General features: G+C 42.9%; 2 protein-coding genes and 1 long non-coding RNA gene across 7 annotated transcripts in view; all 3 read right to left on the bottom strand.

Annotated features, from left to right (window-relative positions):
* Positions 1–249: 249 nt before the first annotated feature.
* On the bottom strand, positions 250–9,938 carry LOC121645005. Its single transcript, XM_041993279.1, has 6 exons — positions 9,840–9,938; positions 9,301–9,396; positions 2,368–2,571; positions 1,051–2,096; positions 866–935; positions 250–473 (listed from the first exon to the last, which is right to left on the bottom strand). The coding sequence occupies exons 3-6, from the start codon at positions 2,567–2,569 to the stop codon at positions 250–252; spliced, it is 1,542 nt and encodes a 513-aa protein (XP_041849213.1). The 5' UTR covers positions 2,570–2,571; positions 9,301–9,396; positions 9,840–9,938.
* A 4,870-nt stretch (positions 9,939–14,808) lies between these two features.
* On the bottom strand, positions 14,809–15,446 carry LOC121645193. Its single transcript, XR_006011361.1, has 2 exons — positions 15,333–15,446; positions 14,809–15,183 (listed from the first exon to the last, which is right to left on the bottom strand). It is a non-coding gene; the product is annotated as an uncharacterized LOC121645193 (long non-coding RNA).
* A 7,734-nt stretch (positions 15,447–23,180) lies between these two features.
* The window catches only part of LOC121645098 (zinc finger protein 420-like), a 1,096,702-nt gene continuing 1,093,414 nt past the window's right edge, over positions 23,181–26,468 (bottom strand). For all 5 annotated transcript variants that reach the window (XM_041993462.1, XM_041993461.1, XM_041993467.1 and 2 more), the window contains exon 2: positions 23,181–25,560. In XM_041993462.1, coding sequence (XP_041849396.1) covers positions 23,687–25,560 — 1,874 coding nt within the window. In that variant the 3' untranslated portion in view covers positions 23,181–23,686. The remainder of the gene's footprint in view (positions 25,561–26,468) is intronic.

Raw genomic sequence — 26,468 nt, 5'->3', positions numbered from 1 at the left:
ATCAGAGGCCTTAAACTGGTTCCAGAAAGGGCTGTGTGACTGCAGGCTTTCATTCCAACCAAGCAGGAGCACAACAGACTCCACTCATCTCATCAAGTCTTCAGGTTAAGACTGGACTCACTTGATCAGGTGAGTGGAGTCTGATGTGATCCTGTTTGGTTGGAATGAAAGCCTGCAGCCAAATGGCCCTTTCTAGAACCAGTTTGACACCCTTGACCTTTATGTTTTTTTCCCACTGTAGTCAAGCTGTCATGCACTAGATTTCATTCTTAAATGGTTGATGGTGCTAAGTACATACCTCAGTATCATCTCCATCGTGGTGGATGCTGACTCTTGATACTCCAGGTTGAAGACGTAGTATGATGCAAAGAAGACAGCAAGGGCGCTGGCAAAGTCATGCAGCTGCTCAGGCTCAAAGAATACCTTGCCCTCCATACTGACCATCCACCGGGTTGCAGACACCAAATCATTTCCTAAAACAGACAATGTGCTCACCATTACAAATAATGTTTCCACACAGGTGCTGGATCAGTCCACAGACAACAAGCCTGAGACTGTAAAAAATAGGATCCACACAGTCTGCTGCTGTTTCTCTTATTTATTATATGATGAAAATTATTATAGATTACAGGAAAAAAAACAGCCTAATGTTTCAGCCTTAAGGCCTGTGCTGAAACATACGGCTGTTTTTCCTGTTGGTTATCAGGTAGAAAAAAGAAGAGAAACAGAAGCCAACTGTGTGCAGATCCTGTTTTTGTACAACCTAAAACAGGTTAACTGTTGTAGGAAAAATATAGAATACCACAATAATTACATAGATTTCTACAAAAATATTACAATATGGTAAAAAAAAATATTTACTTACCAAGCACTATTACCCTTGGTGCGGTGGGTAAGGTCATCTCACTTTCAACAGACATCTTAGTGGAAAATGCCTTTAAAACACAGAAGGAAGCAATTTGAATGATAACCTAAATAATTTAAACACTTCTCCTTCAAGATATGTGTTTTATGTTGATAGTGCATGTGTAAAATTTAAAAGATAATTACATCAGCCAAGATGAAGATTGAGTCCTCTTTTTCTTGGAAGTACTTCATCAGTAGAAGGATGACTGTTGTGGCGATCTGGTTTTGGTTCAACTCTGCACTGTCACACTCCCGTAGTAGATGTTCAGTCTCCTTGCTCCACTTGAGTCTCTGGCTTTGAAAGAAGTTCCAAATTCTCCTTCCCTTCGTACGAAGAGCTTCACTGAGGCGTGTGTCCACCTCAATATCAGTGAGTGTGTGGAAGTGCATGCAGAGGCCTCTTTTAGTAAACAGAAATGGCCAATGCTCTTGAATCTCACATAAAGTGGGGGCAGGCCAAGAGTTAAGCATGTGTCGCTGGTAAGTGTAAGTCAATGACATCAATTCATTAACATCTGTTGTCTCAATAGCTTGAGGACCTGCTGATCTGAAGACAGTTGACATAATCTGTCTTTTTGTCTCTAAGGTTTCAGCTGTTTCTCCTTCTGGTAGAGTTGTGGGTTGCCAGTTGATGCAACCATAGCTATCAAGTTCAGATCTCCCTCTTTTGATGGCAGGATCACCGTTTTCACTTGTAGACCTTTTCCTTGGCTGTCGGATTCTGCTGCTGACATTGTCTCTGTTTACATGTTCAACTCTCGTCTTAAGCTGTTTCAGTAGGGAATAATAACCACAGCCTAACTGCTCACCTTCTGCAGTCTTATCTGCAAAGGTAGCGGGATACTTAGATACAATAGCTCTAGCTACCTCTGCACAAGCAGCTCTATTGGGGTTGGAGCAGTGTACTCGCATTCCTTCTACAACAGTCCTAATCATTATTCTCCTGTCTTCTGGGTGAGCCATTCTGCCAGTTGCCATGGCTTGTGAGAGTCTTGTCGGCATCTTCTCCCACGGAACCAAGAAACTGCTGATCCAGGAGGCGTTGCTTGCATTTGGTTGTGTGGAAGGAAGAAGGCCTGATGCTTGTGGAGGATGGAGTGAATAACCCTGTAGTGACACAAGCACAGTTGGTGGACTGTCGGTTTCAGGTTCCGTTGAGGGGTTTGAAGAATTTGACTCCACTTGGTCATCTGTACACACAATCACAACAGAACAATTTCACATTAACTATGCACAGATTGAATATTTATTGAGTAGCGCTGAAGTTTATATGTGAAAGAAAATCAAGAGTGTTTGGAGAAATAATACCCATGACAATGAAAGATAGTTTTAAGATTTTTTTTCTTTTATGAACTATGAATTGATGTATGAAGTACGATTTCAAAATACCTCTAAAAATAACTTATTCCAACTATTTTCAAGACATGTTTTCTACCATTAATTACACAAATACATTCTCACCTTTTCTGAATACTTGAATGAGTCTTTGACTTTGTATTGGCGTCAGGAAAGACTTGAGGTCGCCGGGCTCAACAAACAAGAGATCTTCTCTGTTTCTGACACCAATAATATCTCTTAGGTGTTCAATAAGTGTCCTTGTTGTCTCTTCATGCAGGTCAGGTAATGCCAAGTTAATTTCATGCTCTAGGCTGCCATCATCCATACCTGCAATGATTTAAGAGGATGATACTGAATGATGCAGAGATACAACAGTCAAGCCTGAAGTGTTGTACACTGGCAGAGGGTAGTAATCACACAAAGTGTCTGCTTGAACACATGTGAATCTTTTTTCAGAATTGTGCAGGAAGTGAAGTCCAAGATCGATCAGTAACAAAGACTGAAGAATATCCAAAACAAAGTGTACTTGTTTGTGACTAATGAGGATCACTGAGATTTTTCCAAAGATGTGGCCATGTTCATTGTGACCCATCGCAACAACAAGCCCTTTGCTGTACTTTGTTCCTCTATAAACTACTGCTGATACCTCTGACGTGGTTTCTTTTGTCAAGCCTGCTGTCCTAACAGACTCCTGAATAAGCCCATTGTACAACTGCTCATCATATTCATTAGTTTCACCAACTGCTTGAACTGCTGGGGCAAACAATGATCCACTGCTGAGGTACGCCTGAAGCAACTGGTGCCTTTCTGCCAGTGTTTTACAAAGGTGAACAAAATTGTGCAGCTTTCGAGCACATTCTTTAAAATATGAATGTTTACTCTCAAACCTGAGAGTCCACAAACGAATAAGTGGCCCAAAGTGCAGTAAAAGGTCACTGTAGTGAAGCAAATAGTGATGCTTAGGCTTGAGTGGGTGATTAGGGAAGATTGTGTGTCTTAAATGGACATACTCTTCAGTTATTATCTTGAGGTATGCAATCTGGTCATGATGGATTTTGGGAGCACACATGAGCTCAACCATTTCCTTGAGCTGCAGACACAGTTGCCACACCTGACTGTCCATAGGATTTTTGATCCTGTTACCAATCAACAGTGGCAACAGTCGCAATAGACACCAGTTCTGTGCTGCAGACCCGGCAAGTTTTTTGCCACATTCCTTAACCTCACATGGTTTACTGAGGCTATCATTTCCTAAGTATTTAAATTGTGAAATCGACCCATCATGACTCAGCATAAGTGAAATGCTTTTCTCGTTTCTTTTTTTTTTTTTCATCTGTCTTGTCCAGCATCGTTGCAAACAGAATGAATGTCTGGCTGCCGTCTGATGCCGGGCATTTTTACTCTATCAAGCAGGGATTTATACTACATGTATAAAGTCCCTCTTGATGATATGATAAACTTTATTAAATCAAACTCTTAATGCTGGACTCGACCGGAGGGGACAGAGAGAGAGAGAGAGAAAAGAAAGGAGAGAGAAGAGGGAGGGGAGGGAGAGGGACAGAAAGGGTGTGGGGAGTGCAGGTGGGGACTTCAGACATCATACAAAAGACCATGTAATCCATACTACTTACAACATATATAGCTAAGATCATCCTAGCCAGTAGGTCATTACACAACTAGTTGATAATAGTAACAATAATAATAATCACCATAATAATAATAATAATAATAATAATAATAATAATAATAGTAATAATAATAATAAGAGTAATAATAATAATAATAACAGAAATAATAATAAAATTTTAAGAATAATTATAAGAATAGAGAGAAAAGGTATATTGAGGAAAAAAAAATATGATAATAGATATAAGTGAAACTGCTGTATTCAAGAACACGCGCAGAGAAACCTGTGTGGATGTGCTGGAGGACTCGGCTACACGGCGACGCAGAGACTGTGTCAACATACCGAATATACGGAGTGGAGACGTTCAGGAAGGAGTGACCATGCAGAGTGATCATGCAGATGCCACCTCACTTGAACAGAGGCCAGAGTCAGGCCAGCGGTCCCGAGACCCAGGCCACCAGCCCCCCCGTAGGCAACAGACCCCGACCGGTCCACAGAGACGACCACTCGTCCGCCCAGGAAGACAGCAGCAGGAGACCCCAGCAGGAGCCCCCCCGCGGACACAGGCCCCGGCAGGCCGAGGCCAGCAGTCCCCGACCCCCCCCCCCGAGCACCGGCCGCCCGGGACAGACGGGGCAGAGGGCCCGGGCCCAGGAGCGCAGGGACACCCCCCACCCCCACAGACCGAGGGCCAGCACGCCACCCGGGGGGACCCGGCCCGCCCAGACGGCCACCGCCAGAGGCCAGCCCCACACCCCAGTGCCCAGCCGCACACCCCGAGAACTAGTCCTGCCCCCCCCCAGACCAACACACACACAAACAAACACACACACACACACTCTCCTTCCACTCCTCCATTCATCCTCCCACGCATACACCATCCATCCCTCACATACTCTTTCCTCCCACACACACACACCATCCTTCCACCATCCATCCTCCCACACACACACCATCCTTCCACCATACATTCTCCCACACATACCCCATCTTCCCACACATACATCATCCTTCCACCATCCATCCTCCCACACATACACCATCCTCCCTCTCATACACCATACATCCACCTTCACATACCCCATCCTCCCACACACACACACACTATCCTTCCACTACCCATCCTCCCACACATACACCATTCTCCCACACATACACCATCCTCCCTCTTCTACACCATACATCCACCTTCACATACCCCATTCTCCCACACACACACACACTATCCTTCCACTACCCATCCTCCCACACATACACCATTCTCCTACCCATACACCATCCTCCCTCTCATACACCATCCATCCTCCCACACACACACCATCCTTCCACCATCCATCCTCCCACACATACCCCATCCTCCCACACATACATCATCCTTCCACCATTCATCCTCCCACACATACCCCATCCTCCCACACACACACATACTATCCTTCCACTACCCATCCTCACACCATTCTCCTACCCATACACCATCCTCCCTCACATACACCTTCCTCCCACACATACATCATCCTTTCACCATCATCCTCCCGCCACCTTATGTCCCGGGGGGACAGCCTCAGCCAGGAGGCGAGGAGACATGAGCCAGGCCCCCACCCCCCCACATCGCCCCAGCCCCCCACTCCCCACCCCCAAAACAGCACCTTCCCCCCAGGGCCAGCAGCCAGAATCCCCCGGGACAGCCCGCCCACGCCCCGGGCCAATGCGACAGGCCACCCGGCCCGCCCCGCCCCCGGGCCATCCATGGAGACAGGGGCGCTTAAAGACCCCATCCCCCTTCCCTCCCCCACTAGCGAGGGAATATATTATGTGCTGTTTGCAATTAAAAGAGTTAAAATTGGGGGGCAGTAACTGCATTGAGGAGGGGGTGGGGCCACCTGAGCAGTCCCACCCACCTGACCTCGCATGTTCCGCCCCCCAAAACGTGTTTGTATGTTGCAAATGTTATTTGTGCTCAGTGACGAAGTGGAATTAAAAGCTGGGAGGCATGCTGCCGCTTGGCGAAGCAGTGGGGCCACTATGATGACCCCCCTGCCCCGCCCAGCGCAACAAGCACACCTCCCGCAGCCCTACCTGTGTATGAGTGAAGAGTGGGGGAGGGGAGGGGTCAGGAGATGTAGGTCCAGAGGGGAGTGAACCTCCCCCCTGGAAGACGACCCGCCAGCGGCTTAGGGCGCCCCCGTCCTCCACCGGCCCCGAAGGGCGTCACAGGCCCGGAGCAGCCACCCAACCCAGGCACGCCACGAACCCCCCCAGGGGCCAGCCACCAGCCCAAGGGGCCACTTTCCTCTTTCTGAGTGGGAGGGGGGCGAGGCGAAGGAAGGGAACCCCAGGCCCACGCCCCCGACACCCGGCCAGGGCGCCCCCCAGAGGACACGTCCTAACCCCTGCAAACACACACACCCTTTTTTTTTTTTTTTTTTTTTTTTCCCCCTCCAGCCACTCACACACCCTCACACACACCTCTATACACAAACACCTCAAAACGTGCACCTACCTCCACACACACACCTCAGGCACATACCTATAAAAACACACACCGGTGCCTCCATACCCACACATGGAAACTTTCATACACACCACATACACACACACTCTCATACCCCTCCATACACACTCTCATACCCCTCCATACACATACACCACTACACACACACTCACATACATACCTGCATATACACACAAACACCTCCATACATACTCACGCCTCCACCCACACCTTCACTCCTCCACACACACATCGACCTCCACATGCACACACTCACATATACACACCTTCACACACACACACACACATCCCACATAGACCTCCACACATACACCCGCACACCCCTCACACACACATAGACGCACACACCCAGACCTTCATACACACCTACACACACGTACAGCACACACATCCCTCTACACCCACCCACACACAAGCATACCTACAGACACACACACACACACCCACCTATATACACACACACCCCCACCCAGGTTCTGGGGCTGCGACCAAGCACCAGGGCACGGACCAACCAGCCCCCGGCACGGCACATCCGGACGGGCCCAGCCCCCCCTCAGCAGCGGCAGACCCCCCACCCCCAGGAGCGGGGGGAGACCCGACGCCCCAGAGCCCGGGGCCGCCACCCGGCCCACCCCGGGCCCGACCGGCAACCCGGCCAGGGGCCGACGGACACCGACCCAGGCACCCCGGCAGCCACCCCCCACCGCCACGAGGCAGCCCCACCCCGGGGCCCACCCAATGCCACCCGCCCAGATCGGAACCCACCCGCCCAGATCGGAACTAGCTTTTCTTGTTTCACTAAATGACTTACATACAATGCCAAATCATTAGAGACTACACCTTCAAATAAATCATGACCCAAACATGGGGGAAGCCCAGTGCAGACATGAAAATATTTCAGCGAATTGAAAGGTGAGTCAAACTTTACCCCCTGTACCATGTCTTGGCCAGTGGTGGACAGCTGTTGTACACTCTCTTTGTGATGAGTTATTGTTCTTTTTGGACCAAGCTAAGTGGTGTCTTTTCAAAGTCACTTCTTTCAATCAAGCAGTATCTACAAAAATGTGTACTACAACTGAAGTTCTCGGTGAAGCCACCTAAACAGTGTGAACCAAGATTATCTCCACATATGGAAATTAAAGCTGCTTTGAGGGTATTTCCATCATCTGTCTCAATCCCTGTATCCTCTAGATCTTTAAGATCTTTGATAATGCGTGAGAAGACTTTCTCATGACCAAAATTCTTGAAATCATTTTCCCTGCACAGCAACACCAACTGCATGGGATCAATTGAGGAGCGATTGTGTGGCTGCACCTCACCAAGACTCATGTAAACACTCAAAACTTTATGTTGTTTTCTTCCCTGAGCCAAGAGGATTCACGACCTCAAACGCATCCTGGTAAAGGATAATGGACAATGAAGAGGGGCTGTCTTTTAACAGAACATTTTCTTTAACATTTCTTCCATCTCCCACGTCCTCTACAACCATGTTCATAGAGATCCGATTTTTGGATTGGTGATACTGTTCTCTAACACTTGACTGTCTGAGGAGGGATTTTAATGTCTCTTTGATGGAAATGTACTGACAAAAGCGTTCTTTTCCAGCAGCATCGGTTCCTAGATAAATCTGGGTGGGTTCAACATAGTCAAAAAACTGCTTGTAAAATGTTTTCCTTGTTTTGTCAGATCTGAGAATTCCTTTGTTGTATGTTGTGAAGACATCCTCTTTAGAGAGATCTTGAATAATCATTTCTATCTCATTTTGTGGTATGTTTAGCTCAGAAAGCTTGCCCTTCAACTTTTCAAAAAAGTCTGACATAGAAGTGCTGTGGACATGCTGAAATCCATCAATAATGCACTGTATGGTGCTAGCTGGCAACAGCATTTTGGCCTGCATTTTCAGGTAAAAAAGAGCCAAGCTATGCAAAAATGTCTCTTGATGATCACACTCCACCTCTACATGATCACATGAAGTTGGAGTTCGATTCTCCTCTGGAGGCTGAGTACAACTTATATTTTCAGGCAGAGTTGAAACCTGGGTTGTTTTTGCCTGCTTATGTTTCCTGGATAAATGTGTGGCAAAGGATGAGCACACTCTGAAAAATTTGTTGCAGTTATCATAGGGACAGACAACTTTCTTGCCATCTTTAATATGAAATCTTAAGTGAGTGCATAATGCTGGAAAATTCTCTGCCACATAGGAACATGCCTCAACTCCACAAGCAAGAGTTTCTTTAAAATGAGTGTGTTTAGTCTGCGGCATGCAATTACGGTGGTTCCTATGCATATGGGACCTGAATGCAGAAAATGTTCGATAGGAAGCAGGGCATTGCTCTATTCCACATGCAAACTGATAATTAGCTGTGTGCTGATGTTTCTTCACATGACAACAAAATTGTCTTAATTCTGAAGTACAAACACTGCAAAATTTACACCTGTACATAGCTGCATGCGTCTGAATTTTTCCTAACTTTTATTTGCAAAAAATCATGGGATAAACACATCAGTGTTTGAAAAAGAGCTCAATTCATTATCAGCAAATGCTTCAACAGGTAATGTAAAGTAATTAATGTAAAGCAAAGTTTCCCTATAATTTTCTTTACCAGATAATGAGCTAATGCTTTACCAAGATGTCCAAGCAGTCTTTCTGATTATCTGATTATTTACATTCAATAAGGGATCTACATAGCTTAAGTTGTGGACTTCCTTGTGTCCACCTTTTATCTCACTACACTGTTATGTCAGAGATATAGCTTTTAAAAATGTAGCTTATGTGCAATAATACACCACAGCAGGTATTTAAGCAGGCTAACCGACATGAACAAGCTCAAAGCTAGGTTAGATTACATTAGCTGTCTCTAAATTCCCAGACTATTTTTTTCTTCCTTTACTCTAATTAAATACAATGTCTTTTTACCTGCCGTTTTGTCTGGTCTTGAGAAGAGCTGAAGGTTACCACTCTCATCACACCAAGCTCTAACCGGGCAGAACAGATGGGCAGGACAGGACAGCACTGCACCAGAATGGGCGGGAAAAAGCAAAGACAGAGACAAAACGATAATTCAATGTTGTCTTAATTTACCCCTTGAAATTTCAGTTTAAATAAGTTAAGAAAAACTAACAGCCCAACCTATTTTTCCAGAGTATTTGAGCTAATTCGCTCTTTTAACCAAGCTAACACCACCTTTACATGGTTTCCCCAATGAAAAACAGTCTGATAGACGTTAGATGAAAAAAAAAAACATACTCCCTTTCCCGATGATAAATAAATTAGTGTGGGAGGGTCTCATGACACCTGCTTAGCCTTACATTACGTTATAGCGTCCTGTGTTGCAGTTGACACAAACTGAAATAAATCTAAGCATTTGACCCCCCTTCCCAAAAATATAAAAAAAAAATTTAAATGAGTAACGTTAGGCGGGAGAGGCGGGTGTCGGGACACCTGCTTAACATTACCTTGTGACGTCCTGTGTTGCAGTTCCCACAAAGTGAATAAAGTCTCAGCAGTCGGTGTGGTTATGGTGGTAGTCGAACAACGAAGCGCTGCAAATTGGCAGAAATGGGCCTTTCGAGCATAAAATAACGATGATATCGCCACTGGCCGAAACTCCGTTTCTGAGTCCTTCTCCCTCCTCGTTAAGGAACAAATACGTCACGCGCCCACATACGCCTAAACAAGCAGCAGCACGCAGAAGGCCTGCGCTGCGCGGTGTACCTCCGCCTCTGCCTGATCAGAACTTTTACCCAGGCAAACATGGCCTGAGCAAGGGAGGAAAGTGCTTACTATAGAATATGAAAGTAATTTCACTACCCATATTTTAAGTATAATTTTAATGTTACTTTACTTGTCACCACAAAAAACGTAATATCATTAACAAGACATCCCCAGCCTAAATAAATAACTAAATAAATAAATTAATAAAAACCTTCCCTGGTATCATACCTACAAGGGATGGCACTGGGGTGGAGGAAAATCTGAAAATGGCTGGCAGTGAAAGTTAAAATGTAATGTATTATTGCAACCACCACTAAAACAATAAAAAAAACATAAACACCATTCAAATCAAACCATATAGGCTAGTTACAGCAGCACTACTGCCAATGTTTGAGCAGCAAATTACCGTAATTTAAAAAAATACAGTAAGTTACTGTAAATAATAGCACTATACCCATAATGCAAAGCAAATTACAGTAACTAACTGCAGAAATTTTTTAAGGTAAGTTTATTGGGCCTTTTGTGGTAATTTACTGTAAAAAATATAGCAAAGGCTAACAGTGTGGGCTCTGGACCCAGTGTCCTTGAGAAGGGTTGGACTCATTTCCATTCTGAAGTAGCTCCCAGTAGGAGGTGCCAAGCAGGTGTGAGCATGCTCATTGTGCCCCCCCACTTGGCACCTGTACATTGGAGTTTACCTCGGTGGACGAAAGGGTAGCCTCCCTCCACCCTCAGGTGGGGGGACGGGTCCTGACTGTTGTTTGTGATTATGTACAGAGTGGCATTTCAGAATACACTCAGGTGAAGAGAGGGGTGGAGCTGTCAACTGATCACCAGCTGGTGGTGAGTTGGCTTAGATGGTGGGAGAGGATGCCGGTCAGGCCTGGCAGACCCAAACCTGTTGTGAGTGTCTGCTGGGAACGTCTGGCGGAGTCTCCTGGCAGAAAGATTTTCAACTCACTTCTCCTACAGAGCTTCAACCATGTCCCAGGTGAGGCAAGGGACATTGAGTCCGAGTGGGCTGTGTTCCGTGCCTCTATTGTTGAGGTGGTCAACTGGAGCTGTGGGCGTAAGGTCATCAGTGCCTGTCGTGGCGGTAATTCCCTAACTCACTGGTGGACACCAGTAGGGAGGGATGCTGTCAAGTTGAAGAAGGAGTCTTATCTGGCCGTTTTGGCCTGTGGGACTCCAGAGGAAGCTGATGGGTATTTGCAGGCTAAGCAGGACACAGCTTTCGTGGTCGCTAAGGCAAGAACTCGGGAATGAGAGGAGTTGGGAAAGGCCCTGGAGAATGACTTCTGGACGGCTTTGAGGAGATTCTGATCCACCATCCGATGGTTCAGCAGGGGAAAGCAGTGTTCCATCAACACTGTGTACAGTGGGGATGGGGGGCTGCTGACCTCGACTCGGGACGTTGTGAGTCATTGGAGGGAATACATCAAAGACCTCCTCAATCCCTCCAACATGTTTTGTGATGGGGAAGCAGAGTCTGGGGACCCTGGCCTTGGCTCTCTTATCTCTGGCGATGAGGTCGCTGAGGTGGTTAAAAAGCTCCTCAGTGACAGGGACCCAGGGGGTGGATGAGGTCCACTCAAAGTTCATTAAGGCTCTGGATGCTGTAGGGCTGTCTTGGCTGACACGCCTCTGCAGCATTATGTGGACATCTGGGAGAGATCCCCTGGACTGGCAGATCGGGGTGGTGGTCCCCCTCTTCAAAAAGGGGGACCTGAGGGTGTGCTCCAACTCACATTCCACAGCATCCCTGGTAAGGTCTATTCAGGGGTCCTGTAGAGCAGGATCTGTCTGATAGTCGACCCTCGGACTGAGGAGGAGCAGTGTGGTTTTCGTCCCGATAGTGGAACAGTGGACCAGCTCTACACCCTCTTAAGGGTCTCGGACGAAGCATGGTGGTTTGCTTAACCAATCTACATGTGCTTGGAGAAGGCGTTTGACCATGCCCCCCGGGACTCTTGGGGGGTGGGGGTGGGGGGGTGTTGGTCCCACATGGCATGCCACCGAGGTCGGGCTGATATTATGATGTGTCCGTAGGGACGAAGGAAGGGGTGGGGGGGCAGCGGGGGTCCTGGTGGGGGTTAAGGCTCATGGGGGGTGGAGTCTGCTCTCCTTCTTGCTCACTCTCCTCCCGCCATGGGCTCCTTCGGAGTGGATGGGTATGAGGGTATTTTTCTATCTTTAATCAAGAGCGCAATTGTTTGCTTTGAGAGCAAGATTTCTGGTTTTCACACTCAAATATCATCCTGCTCGCTCTCAAAACTCTGCTCTCACACTCAGAAAGTCCCTCTTGCTTTCAAATATATCGTTCTTCCTTTCAAAACTCTGCGCTCAGACTTGGTCTCTTCCCCTCACACTCAGACATTTTCTCTTCGCACTCAAAACTTCTGCTCTTGGATATTTTTTCCTCTCTCTTGGGTTGCTGAAAGAGCTGTCTGTCAAAACTCCTCCAGCCAATAGAATACGAGCTAATTCGAGAGAATAGTCCTCCCTTCTTCAGGGTGCGCTTGTTTTACTTGACACAGTGACTCCACACTCTTAGTCCACATTTTGTTTGAATATAAACTATTTAAAAGTGACTAATTATCATTTTATGTTTTATATAACAGTGTCTCATTAATAAAACAAATAAGTTGTTTCGAATAGTTTTCTACATTGTGCAGTGTAATAATAATGATTAGCAAAGAAAACTCAACATGTTACGTTTCTGTCAGAGGGGGCGGGGCTATTTTCAAAACTCAACATATCCCCACCGCAAAGGCTCATGGGAGATGCAGATTCAGCTGAAATTTAATCTTTTTTTTATTGCTGTGCTATAAATTTGAGTTTTCTGCTTCAATTCATGTGTCATGTTAACAAATTTCATAAAGTTCTGCCCTCTTTGAATTTTAAATTTGGCACCATGAATGCAAAGGACGGTACAGGAAATGAAACCACCACCAGCCTCTAGTTTTACACTAGAGATGGGATTTATGGCTCTTTGAAGGGAGCCGGATCTTGAGGAGCCATTCCTTTTAAAGAGCCATTCAAAAGACTGGCTCGTTCTCACAATATCTTACAAAATTTCACAATATATAAGAATGACAAACAATGAAAATATGTACCTATATGAAATCTACTATACAAGTGTAAAAAATTATAGGAAAAATATAGATAAAAAAGGATAAACCTGAGCAGTCAGGGCAAATTCTAGTAAATGTTTTGGACAGAACTCACAGTATTTGTTTCCAAACAATTTTCTCTGCCCATAGATGCTTCACATGAATGAAGCGTGTTGGACATCAGGCGTCTATGATGTCACATGTTATTTATTTTATTTTCATTTGACTCAACTGTGCTACTTCTTATTAACTTATTTATTTATTTATTCATTCAGTCAGTCTTAGCTGGAAGGGGGGGGGGGGGATTGGGCTTGGCGTGTGTGTGTGTGTGTGTGTGTGTGTGTGTGTGCGTGTGACTGTGTGAAAGATTTCAATGAGTGTTTTTATTCTTATGTTTTTAATCATGTAAAGAACTTTGTGTTGCCTATGGCATGAAAGCGCTTTATAAATAAAGTTTGATTTGATTTGATGAAGGCAGTGTCAAAAATTTGTATATAAAAAGAATGGCTCGCAAATGAACGGCTCACAGCTGTGAATCGATTCCCATCGTTCATTTAAAAGAGCCGTTCAAAAGAATCGATTCGTTCATGAACGTCACATCTCTATTTTACACTGTATAATGGTTAAAGTAAAGAAAGGATATTGGCATTGTTCAATTTAAAGTTCAACGTGTTGTGGCTTTGGATGCGTCAGCGAGAATAAGCGTCTACAAGTTATTCTTCTATGTGTGGCAAAGGTCAGTGAAAATACTGAACAGCATGTGTAAATGTAAGACAAGACAAGGCTACACAGCTAAATTCATTCCTGATAAGCGATATTCCTCAGAAACATCGTCTACAACAACCAGCCTGACCATCAGCGAGCTAACCCTGGCAGACACAGCTCTCTACTACTGTGTTCTACAAACACAGTGATACAAAGTGTAGAAGAGGCTGTACAAAAACCTGAACACAGATATCTGACTACTCTTCAAAGAGGAGGGAAGTGGTATTCAGACCACAGCTTCATATCAGATGGATTCTGCTCATTCCTGTTTTATCAGAGTCTCTGTGGTTCCAGCTGCAAACACTAATTATTCTAATAGAAAAACTCACCAACAATGTGCTTCATAGAGCTTTGGAAAGAATAGAAAATGTTTTAAAATGTGTTATAGAGAAGATAAAATGAAGAAAACCAAGCAGAGGTTGCAGAGCGCTGAAAAGCAGAGTTTATATTTCCACTTAAACAAATAAAATCTCAAACCTATAAGGTTTTATAGACAATGATGCAGAGTGAATCAGCAGTGTTAGGAGAGTAGAGTAAGACAGACGTCACCATTTACCCAAAATATAACCACATATATACAAATATATATATATTTCTATATACATACATGTTATGGGCCAGATGTAATTCAGGACCTTGTTCTACATTTCTGGTGTATTGATCTTCCCTTGATGCAAAGTTTTTCTTGAGTGTTTGCAGTCACATGTTGCTGCAAACACACAGACAGTTCCTGGTCTGGAGACGTGTTCATTTTCAGGATTAACTATTAAATTCATGGAAGGATTAAATATTAATGTAACTATTAAATGAATGGAATGATTAGGTTTTCATGTTGTCAGTATAATCTTATCTGTGTTTGATTTCTGGAATCAAGGTCAACACACCAGCACATGATCATAGTGGCAGCATAAAGAACTTGACCCACACTTCTTTTTTAATGATCAACTTTTTATTCTGTTCCATCTCCAACTTTTCCACAATAGAACAACGAGGGAAAGAAAAACAGGGAAAGCAAATACAAGAAGGAGGAGAAATGAAACTCAGCATTAAACACTGGAAAAAACACAAAGAATGAATCAAGAAAATGTGGAGTTGGACTAGAAACAGGCGCCACTGGCCATCATGACTCTGTAGGCGGCCACTCCTCCATCCTCCAGGCTGGACTAAAACCCGGCTTCCTCTGGACATGATGGACTTTGATCAAGGTCTGAAAAACGTGAAATGATCCAATCATACCTTGTGGCGCTCTAAAGAAAGTACTGCTTTGTTTTTTAGATTTCACAGGAATATTATGTTGAACACAATAAACCAATCATTTCCTTCCATTTCCAAAACAAGCGAGATCGGCCATCTGACCTCTGGGAGCATCACTTTAAAGACTAAATCCAGTCGTCTCCTCTCCGCTCTTCATCCTCATCCACCTGTGTCCTCTTCATCTCCCTCACCAGCTAAAGTATGTGGAGAAAAAGAAGAATCCTAAAAGCAGAGTTTATATTTCCACTTAAACAAATCAAATCTCAAACCTATAAGGTTTTATAGACAACGATGCAGAGTGAATCAGCAGTGTTAGGAGAGTAGAGTAAGACAGACGTCACCATTCACCCAAAATATAACCACATATATACAAATATATATATATTTCTATATACATACATGTTATGGGCCAGATGTAATTCAGGACCTTGTTCTACATTTCTGGTGTATTGATCTTCCCTTGATGCAAAGTTTCTTCTTCTTTTTTAATGATCAACTTTTTATTCTGTTCCATCTCCAACTTTTCCACAATAGAACATAATAATAATTTTGAATATTTATAGATCTCCCTCTTCTTCTTCTGATACTATGAAAAATATAACGTCAACAGTCAATTCTTTCAAAAACAACAGTGAGCTGATTATTCTGGGAGACTTCAATAGTAACTGGCTCCATCGTTCATCTGCCAGTGATAGACATCTAGTAGCTAGTGCCAACCTCACACAGTTAATTAATGAACCTACCAGAGTCCACCACCTTTCCTCAACTTCTTAATAGGTCCAGAAAAACCGTACCTAACTGTGTCAATGTTAATAATAGTGTAATATCCGACCCTCACTTGATCTCTGAAGTTTTCAATCATCATTCTCCTCCATAAGTAGTGGACAACACTCAGACAACACTAGCTATTTATCTTTCACTGGTCCTTTAAACAGAGCAGTGCCGGAGGGATCATTCTCCTTCACCCAGTTTTCTTACTCAGATGTTCAACAAGCAGGTAATGAACATAAAAATAACAGTAGTGTGGGTCCTGATGGCCTAGAAGTTAAATTTCTTAAACTTGGATCCAGCGTACTTGTTTACCCATTAACAGATCTATTTAATTTATCCATAATTACATGCTCTATTCCTCTTATCTGGAAAACTGCAAGGATAACACCCCTATTCAAAGGTGGTGATCACACTGATGTAAGTAATTACCGACCTATTTCTATTTTATGTGCCATCACCAAATTATTTAAAAAAACTGATCTTCCATCAACTAACCAATTATCTTAATCATTTTTATTGAATTTCCCTTTGGGATTAATAAAGTATTTTTCATTTCATTTCATTCATTTTGATATCTTATCACCCAATCATTCAGGCTTTCGGTCTGGCTACTCAACAACTACTGCTCTACTTAAATTTATAAATGATGTGCTCTCTTCCTCAGAACAAAATCAGTATACAGGTGCCATATTTCTTCATCTCTCTAAAGCTTTTGATCTAGTAGACCACTACTTACTTCTAGATAAACTCTAATCAATTGGACTCAGCAGGAATGCTCTTTTATGGTTCAGTGCTTATTTACATAACAGATGTCAATTTGTTGTTTTTAATGATCATCAGTCTGGTCACTGTATTTTGAAAAAGGTGTTCCACAAGGCTCTACTATCGGCCCCCTATTATTTTCTATTTTTATTAATGACCATCCTCAAGTCTGTATTAACTGTTAAACTAATTTGTATGCTGATGACACTGTCATCTATCTTTCAGGCTCAAATATACCTAAGTTATAAAAACTACTACAGGACAATTTTAATCCAATTCAAAACTGGCTAAAAGTAAATTTGCTAAAACCTAACCTAATAAAACCACTTGCATGCTATTTGGTACCCGAAATTAACTTAATTTAGCTAACTTAAATATCAGTTTTAATAATGGCGCATTAATGGATAATGACATTACTGTTAAATACTTAGGTGTTCTATTAGACCAAGAACTCAAATTTAAACAATATATTGACTACATAATCAAAATAACGTACACTTGCTTGTTTAATGCCTTTGTACCGATCATCTAACTGTTTCACACAAGAAATAAAAAAGAAAATTTTCTCAGTTAATATTACCTACTATTGATTATGCTGACATAATTTATCAAAATACATATGATATAAATCTTAAACCATTAAATATCTTATTTAATATTCTCTGCAGATTCATCTTAAGATGTCCTTATAGAACTCATCGTTGTACTCTATATGAGAAACTTAATTGGTTACAGCCTGACGGGAGAAGACCCTGCCATTGGTTTCAATTTATTTTTAAATGTGCTTATTTTGACTTGCCTCCATATCTAAAATGTTTCTTAACTCCTTTTTCGTCCTCCTACTCTTTAAGAACGTCTGAAAATCTCTCCTTTATTGTTCCATTAGTGAGGAAGGAGGCAGGTTGGCGGTCCTTCTCCTATTTGGCCCCTAATGATGGAAACCATTTACCTGCATCTTTGAGGTCAATAACATCCTATTGTCATTTCAGAATTCTACTCAATACTCACCTCCACACAGTTTGCCAGTGTTTGTAATGCTGTTTCCACACTGCTCCTTATGTGTTAATCCGTTAATCTGAAATTGTGTAAACTGCAACTGACACAAACTCTGTGAATGATGATTCTATATAGTTTTGGTAGAAGTGGGTTGTGAAAGCAAGTGCTAGTTGTTGTATTGTCTACTATCCTTCTTTTATATATAGTGTTACACAGTATGTTTGGTATATTGTAATATTGTTTTGTCTATTGTTATGTCTATGTCTTTATGTTTCTTTTGGTCCCCCTTGCAAACGAGATGTTACATCTCAAGGGGTTTTCCATAATAAATGAACTGAAATAAATATTAGCTAATAGAAGTGATTGGGTGCAAAGATGTTTTACACAACCTACCACAAAGGCAGATTAAACTGATAAAACTCTTTGCCAAAACTTTTAATTACAAGTGCACCTTCTTTAGCTAAGCTAACGTTAGCCCGGACCATGGAGCCGAGAGATGCCAAACATCATTTCTAGAACAGAACCACATCTTAGAGAACCAACACTTGTTAAATAAAGGACAGTTTAAATGCTCTCTTTGCTGTTCGTTTTCTTCATCGTTGGTCCAGTTCGTCTTTTATCTGTAACTGTTTACAATATTTACGTTCAATAAAGTTAGAAAAAAAAAGTTCAACTTCCAGTAAGCACCGAATAACCAACAACACTCACAAAAAACAACCGTCGCTGTCGCAGTCACCTGACATCTGGAGTAGACTTAAGACATGGCGGCGTCCTCGTCCGCCATTTATCTGCAGTTGGATGCCTCTCGTCCTGCTAGGTACATCTGGACTACATCTGGACTACATCTGGACCACATCTGGACCACAACATACTTGCCGGTCCAGCTAGTGACATCTGGTCCATGTGGACCACAACATACTTGCCAGTGCTGTAACGGAGTCAGCAAAGCTGTTTTAAAGGTCCCATATTATGCAAAATTCACTTTTTAATGGTTTTGGAACAGTCATACTGGTCCCCCCGCATGTGTAGGAGACCCGTAAGTGTGAAACTCTTTCAGGCGCTCTCTCTCCCCCCTGCTCCACCTCTAGGGAAGTAAGCGCTGAAATGAGCTTGTTTGAAAGCCTGTACGTTATGACGTCATAAGGGACAATAACCACTCCCCACAGAGAGATGGACCCGTCTACCGGCTCTCAAAGCCCGCCCTCTAAAAATCACCTAGCGCCCAGTGTTTTTCCGTCTTCGGCAACCCTCGTTAGCGGACATGGCTAAGCGACAGAAGCACTGTTCTGTTTGTGGCTGCATAAATGAACACGAAAACGTTTTTTTACTTCCATCCACTGAACCCACGAGGACTAAGTGGATTAATTTTATTTTATTTTTGGAGGAAATGTACCCGGAAAACTTCCAAAGGTTTTGCATGTCTGTGGCCAGCATTTCAAAGAGGACTGTTTCCACAACATGGGGGCATGGAAAGCAGGCTTCGCCAACCGTTTGAAGCTGAAGCCAGGTTCAATACCAACTGTCCGTGACACAGCTGGAGAGGGAAGAGCTGGCAGTTATTTTATCGTTTCGGCCTTATTAGTCTGATAGCTTGAAAATATATTACGCTGTAATCAGCGTCTAGTTACCGCTAAGGCCTAACCTGTCAATCACCTCATGACGGGCGATGCGATGGGCGGAGCCAACAGCTGAGCTGCTCCACCAGGGTTCCGCCCACCATAAACGGCACATTTCTGAAGCTGCTAAAAAGAGGGAGGTGAAGAGAAGCCGCTGCACTCAAACTGAGGGTCGATTTGTCCATACCATGGCGGAAATATTTCATTTAGATATTAATGAATGGTCTCAGATTGGGAATAAAGTGTATAATATGGGACCTTTAAGTCTCACATTGACTTAACCTCAAAAAAGGTTCATAAGAGGTTATTCTTTTTAAGAAAGATGAGGTCTTTTAACGTTTGCACTAAAATGTTGTCTCTTTTTTACAAAAGTGTAATTGAATCGGTTTTATTCTTTTGTATTATTGCTTGGTTCGGGAGCCTAAGTTTGGCAAATGAAAACCGCTTAGGTCGCTTAGTGAAAGCTGCTGGCAAAGTCTCTGGATCCCAGCAGGAGGGTCTTTTGGCCATTTTTAATAAAAATGTGTTGAGGAAAGCTCGTTCTATATTAGACTGCCCGAGCCACCCTCTCCAGAATGAGTTCATTTTATTACCTTCTGGCCGTTGCTTCAAGGGTTCTTTGGGGAGGACAAAGAGACTTAAAGTGTCATTTGTCCCTACTGCTGTTCAATTACTTAACAGTAATGGCCTAAAGTGACAGAGTTGTTCTATTTTGTTTTTAGCTGTGATTCTATTTAACTTATTTTAAGTTCATTTATTGTTTTTTAAGCTCATTTAATGTTATGAATTGTGGGAATCTCTCTTTTTGACATATGCCTTTGGTTCTGATTTTGTTTGCTGATGTTTTGATATGATGTTGTCCTATGTGTGTGTTTTGGCTGCGAAATCAATTTCCCTTTGGGGACAATGAAGAAATTGAATTGAAATGAATTGAGCCAAAGGTGTTTCCTGGATTTGTGTTGAAGTCCAGTTTAATTCATTTTGTGATGTTTTACCATTTTCGCTGCTTAAACGCTTCAATGAATATAACCTGCAGATAAAGTAAAGTTATCATTAACATCCCATATCACTGGAAGCTTAGTAACAACTGGGGCGTGATCTAACATTAAAGGTCCATATTATACATCTTTTCAACAACTTCATGTGAGTGTTAGAGATCCAAAAACATTGTTTTAGAATGTTTTACCCCAAATTCAGCCTTGCTTCTTCATTTCAGTCGTTCCAGATGTGGCTCTAATGAGAAGGGGCTGTTTCTGTGTCTGAACCTTTAAATGTTCATGAGTGGTTCCTGTCCATGTCCCTCTCTGGGAGAGGATCCGGCTTTCGCTGGCGCCCACTCAGTGATTTTAAAGGGTGGGCTCAGCTAGCCGGGAGACAGGTCAGTGACAGTATCCACTACCAGGGGCAGTGGTAATTTCACAAATGGAACTTATATAGAACTTATATACAACTGTACTTATATAGCGGAAGTGTTACGGCTCTTTTTGGGTCCAGGGTCGTAAGGAACCGCAACACAACAAACCAGAAAACAAACGGTACACTTTAACAAAAATTTATTTACAATAATAGCTTTACAAAATAAAAGAGTCCTTTTTCAGGTAATAACGAGCAAAAGGAAAAAAAAGGGGAGCATTTAAATATTAATTACAAAACAGTAATGTGGAAAGGAAACTTAACTTATAAAGACAAAACAAAACAATCCAAATCTCAAAAACCATTACCAACAAAAAGAGGGGACTTCTCCTACTGAGAGGTCCCTATTAAGCTATCAAGCAAACGATCTTTACAAAATCAAGCTGGCCAATCCCTATCAAAAGAAAGTAAAAACCAACCGCTCTGTTGGACGATAGGATTTAAGACACATACACACGATAACCCAGCAAAGCTCCTATGAGCACTCACACCAAATCCATTAAACACTGCCAACCCAACTAAACAAGCTCGGAGTGGTCAGAGTGGTCTACACAACGAACCTTGCACACAGTGAACGATGCCCTAGTGACATCGCTCCCGAGGAATAGCACTTCCCTGTTTTTAAGCACAGAAGCAATCATAGTGTAATCCATCTGATGCAGGACAGCTGCCGGCGCACTGAAGCAGCAGCCAATCCGTGGCGCAGAAGGGGAGGCACGTCGGCGTCATAGATGAGGCAGGTCCAACAGCCAATCTTGAGAAGCCAAACGGGCACACCTCCATATCCATGGGGAGTGACAGGTCCAGCGGCGAATCAGAAACGGCAGGGGCCGTAACAGGAAGCTACCATGCAAGGCAATTAACCATAACCCATCAGGAGCAATTAGGGGTTCAGTGTCTTGCTCAGGGGCACCTCAACATGAGCTCGACGGGCCGGGCTCGAACCGGCAACCCTTGGGCTGCAGGACTACCACTCTACCCACTGTGCCATGCCGCCCCTTTATAGCACACATTCACTAAAACGTGGAGCAAGCAGGCGAGACAGAATTTTCTCATCTTTGGGCCTCAAACACAGGCTATGAGGACACACAACTGTTAAACATGCTGGTAAAAAAATTATGTCCAACTTTACCACTAGATGTCAGTCATTTTTATGTACTGTACCTTTAAAGTAAAATGGCATCAAAACTCTAAAGCCTGGTACACATAACGATTTTTGGGCTGTTTTTGTCCCGATTTGGCCTCTTCCCGACCTCGGACGGCAAACGCCCGATCATCGTAAGATTTCCCTGTCCAGTTATCATTTGGTCAGAGGTTACGTCCCGATAATCCGCTCCGAAATGTGTCGTAGCCAACAATCGGGAATATTGAACATGTTCAATATTTCAGAGCCGATTTCTGAGGAACGCCACACAGTATCATCAAAACCGATGTTTTATCTTCACGTGTGAGGTCTCGACCAGATAAAAAATCTCACAAGATTAAAAAAATCGTTGTGTGTGTACCAGGCTTCAGTCAAAGCATGTTTTTTTCCTCATGGCAGAAGTTATTCTTAAAGACGATGACAGCAGAGCCCACATTTAAATATCTTTTATTTAAGAATGACATCCTCAGCTCTTGCAAATAGGTTCTAAAACTAAACACACACACAAAAATCTTTCTTTAAAACGTCCACATTTGACAAGAAGCAAGTCTTTTATTAGTGAGTTTTCATGTGGCCCTTTGAATCACAATTTACAGGAAACATTTTCCATGTTTTACAGGAATCAGCTTCTCAGCTGTCTGACTTCTGTTGAGGCCCTTAAATCATAATTTAGATCAGGGGCGTCAAACTCAAACACACAGTGGACCAAAATGAAAAAACTGGAACACGTTGAGGGCCGCCTGGTCCAATGTTTATTAAAAACTCATTTTAATGACTTTATTGCACATATTGTATCTGGAACTAACAGTCTACAAGGTATTGTCATTACTAAACAAATAAAATTAAAATAAAAAATATTTATTTTACTTGTTTGACAAATGAAACATCCTGTAACAGCAAGATAATAAAAATGTAAAAAATGAAACTGCATTAAAGGACAGTTTGCTGCTCTGCGATGCTCACTAGTCTCAAGATGATATGCCTGTTGGCTCAAAAGCCTGGTTTATTATTTCACAACCTGTTGACAGTCAGGCATATATTGAGGGGTCGTGGGAGTTTGCCCAACCGGTCTACATGTGCTTTGTGGACTTGGAGAAGGCTTTTGACCATGTCCCCCGGGGACTCTTGTGGGGGGAACTCCAGAAGTATGGAGTGCTGGACCTGCTTGTACGAGCTGTCCGGTCCCTGTACGACCGGTGTCAGAGCTTGGTCCGCATTGCCGGCAGTAAATCAGAATCATTTCCAGTATGAGTTGGACTCCACCAAGGCTGCCATTTGTCACCGATTCTGTTCATAACTTCCAGCCTCTCTGTCTCCACACAGAAGACACACAGCTTTGTCCTTTACATCCACAAACATATTCTCTGTTTACAAAGTCCACTTTTCCTTTAGCCATTTTCTGGGGAGAGGGGTTGTTGACAAAGGTGAGCAGCTCCGTCAGGTTTCTGGAGAATCGGTGAGGTACTCGCTCGCGGGCCTGTGATTGCAAACGTACTGGCAGTGCATTGTGGGACTTGTAGTATTTATGTAAAGCACTTTGAATTGTCTATACAAATAAATTTGCCTTGCCTTGGTACATGTGCTGTATCAGCAGGCCAGCTCTAATAAGATTAGATATGATCATGCAGGCCAAAGATAATTCATTCACAGCCCGTGATTTAGATTGAATCTTTTCTACATATAGAAGGTGGCTTTTGACATTCTCTGTTAGTGATCATGTGGTACTTTAAATCATCATTTTGTGTGAAACATTTTCATGTTGGACAAGAATACGGTTTCTTACCTGTGTGAATTCTCATGTGACGCACCAAAGTACTCTTGTAACTGAAACATTTTCCACATGTTTGACAAGAATACGGCTTCTCAGCTGTGTGAATTCTCATGTGACGCGCCAAAGTACTCTTGTAACTGAAACATTTTCCACATGTTTGACAAGAACACAGCTTCTTAGCTGTGTGAATTTTCTTGTGATTCACCAAACCACTCCTGTGACTAAAACATTTTCCACATGTTTGACAAGGATACGACTTCTCAACTGTGTGAGTTCTCTTGTGGGTCACCAAACCACTCCTGTGACTGAAACATTTTCCACATGTTTGACAAGAATACGGCTTCTCAGCTGTGTGAATTCTCTTGTGGTTCACCAAACCCCTCCTGTGACTAAAACATTTTCCACATGTTTGACAAGAATACGGCTTCTGAGCTGTGTGAATTCTCTTGTGGTTCACCAAACCACTCCTGTGACAGAAACATTTTCCACATGTTTGACAAGAATACGGCTTCTCAGCTGTGTGAATTCTCTTGTGGTTCACCAAACCACTCCTGTGACTGAAACATTTATCACATATTTGACAAGAATACGGCTTCTCAGCTGTGTGAATTCTCTTGTGGTGCACCAAACCACTGCTGCGACTAAAACATTTTCCACATGTTTGACAAGAATACGGCTTGGCAGCTGTGTGAATTCTCTTGTGGTGCACCAAACCACTGCTGTGACTGAAACATTTTCCACATATTTGACAAGAATACGGCTTCTCAGCTGTGTGAATTCTCTTGTGGTACACCAAACCACTGCTGCGACTAAAACATTTTCCACATGTTTGACAAGAATACGGCTTCTCACCTGTGTGAATTCTCTTGTGGTACATCAAACTACTACTGCGACTAAAACATCTTCCACATATTTGACAAGAATACGGCTTCTCAGCTGTGTGAATTCTCTTGTGGTACACCAAACCACTCCTGCGACTAAAACATTTTCCACATGTTTGACAAGAATACGGCTTCTCACCCGTGTGTAATGTCTTGTGGTACACTAAACCACTCCTGTGACCGAAACATTTTCCACATGTTGGACAAGAATACGGCTTCTCACCTGTGTGAATTCTCTTGTGACGCGCCAAAAGACTCTTATGACTGAAACATTTTCCACATGTTGGACAAGAATACGGCTTCTCAGTTGTGTGAATTCTCATGTGGTACACCAAAGCACTCTTGTGACTGAAACATTTTCCACATGTTTGACAAGGATACGGCTTCTCACCTGTGTGAATTCTGATGTGGCGCACCAAAGTACTCTGGCGACCGAAACATTTTCCACATGTTTGACATAAATACGGTCTCTCTCCTGTGTGAGTTCTTACATGAACAGTTAACTTATTTTTAATTTTAAATTGTTTCCCACAGAACTTGCAGGAATGTTGTTTCTCATCTCTTTCATTACAATGACTTTCTAACAGAAAGGACTCTCCTACGTTCTCATTTGTCTCCGTTAGACAGCTCTTTTCAGGCTGTGTATCTGCACACGTTGTTGGTCCTGAGTCTTCAACCATGCCTTCCTCTAAAGGTGAATGTTGGTCTGCAGGAGGACTGTAAGAGGGAATATGGTCCCTGTTTGGTTCTGGATCACTGTGACCATCTTCCTCATGAGCAGCCAGTATTGAAAACTGATCAGTTTCATCCTTCAGCCAAAGCTGCTCTTCCTCCTGACTGCTGAGGAGTTCCTCCTCTTCCTCTTTAATACGAGCAGACTCTGGTTCCTCCTGGTCCAGGTTTGAGTTCTGGTTGCACAGCTGCTGGTCATCTTGAAGAGCTTCATCCACCTTGTAGACATATTGATGTAGAACCTCTGGAGGGATAAAGGGACAAATGAAAAACATGAAGAAAGATTTTAGTTTAGATTATTTACTAGGATTCCCAAAAAAGAAAAAATAGGACTTAATATTTATATTATTACTTATTTAACTATTACAAGCTTCACTGAGACTAAAAATCTTTTTTCCAAGAGTGGCTCGAGCATCTGGTCAGTATGGCTGGACGATTATGACCAAAATAATAATCACAATTATGTTGATCAATATTGTAATCACGATTATTAATCACGATTATTAATCACAATTATTCACCTTGTTTGGAAAAACAGATGTTTTTATTTAATTATAAACAAACTATGTGGCAACAATTTTAGTGAAAAATTAAACTTTAATTTACTATAGATGACCAATAATGCAACAAATACATTTACCATTAAGTGACGCTAATGCTGTAGGTGGCGTAGTTTCCGGGGAGACGGCAGATTCAAACTAGGCGCGCCCAAACATTTATGCTTTCATTCAATTGTATTTTGTGCCAGCCTAATCAAAATATACTTTAAAGTAGAAAAATAGTGTCTTTAAAAGGTACACTCTGGAGCACAGCGGGGGGGATTTGGCCAGCCTGACAGATTTTCTAGATCGTTGTTACGATAGAATCGTCATGTGGAAACCAAACAACACGTCCACCCCCTCCACCTCATCCAAGGCCAAGAGACAGCGAAACGAGGATTCACCTGGAGCTATTTCACCACCAGGGAACGACTCAACAGATGTTCTGATCTCTATAGATAAGAAACTCAGTAGTTTTGATGCGCGTTTGAGCCTGGTAGAAATTCTCTACAAGGAGTTCCAGGCGCTACGTGAATCATTAAAATTCAGCCAGAAGCAGGTGGAAACTCTGGCTGTAGAAAATGCCGGTCTCAGAGAGTCTGTGAAATCCCTC

The sequence above is a fragment of the Melanotaenia boesemani genome, chromosome 8 (genome assembly GCF_017639745.1).
Source record: "Melanotaenia boesemani isolate fMelBoe1 chromosome 8, fMelBoe1.pri, whole genome shotgun sequence".
In the NCBI taxonomy this organism is placed as follows: domain Eukaryota; kingdom Metazoa; phylum Chordata; class Actinopteri; order Atheriniformes; family Melanotaeniidae; genus Melanotaenia; species Melanotaenia boesemani.
Note: the sequence above shows the minus strand (reverse complement) of the source record. Positions and strands in the feature narration are given on the sequence as shown.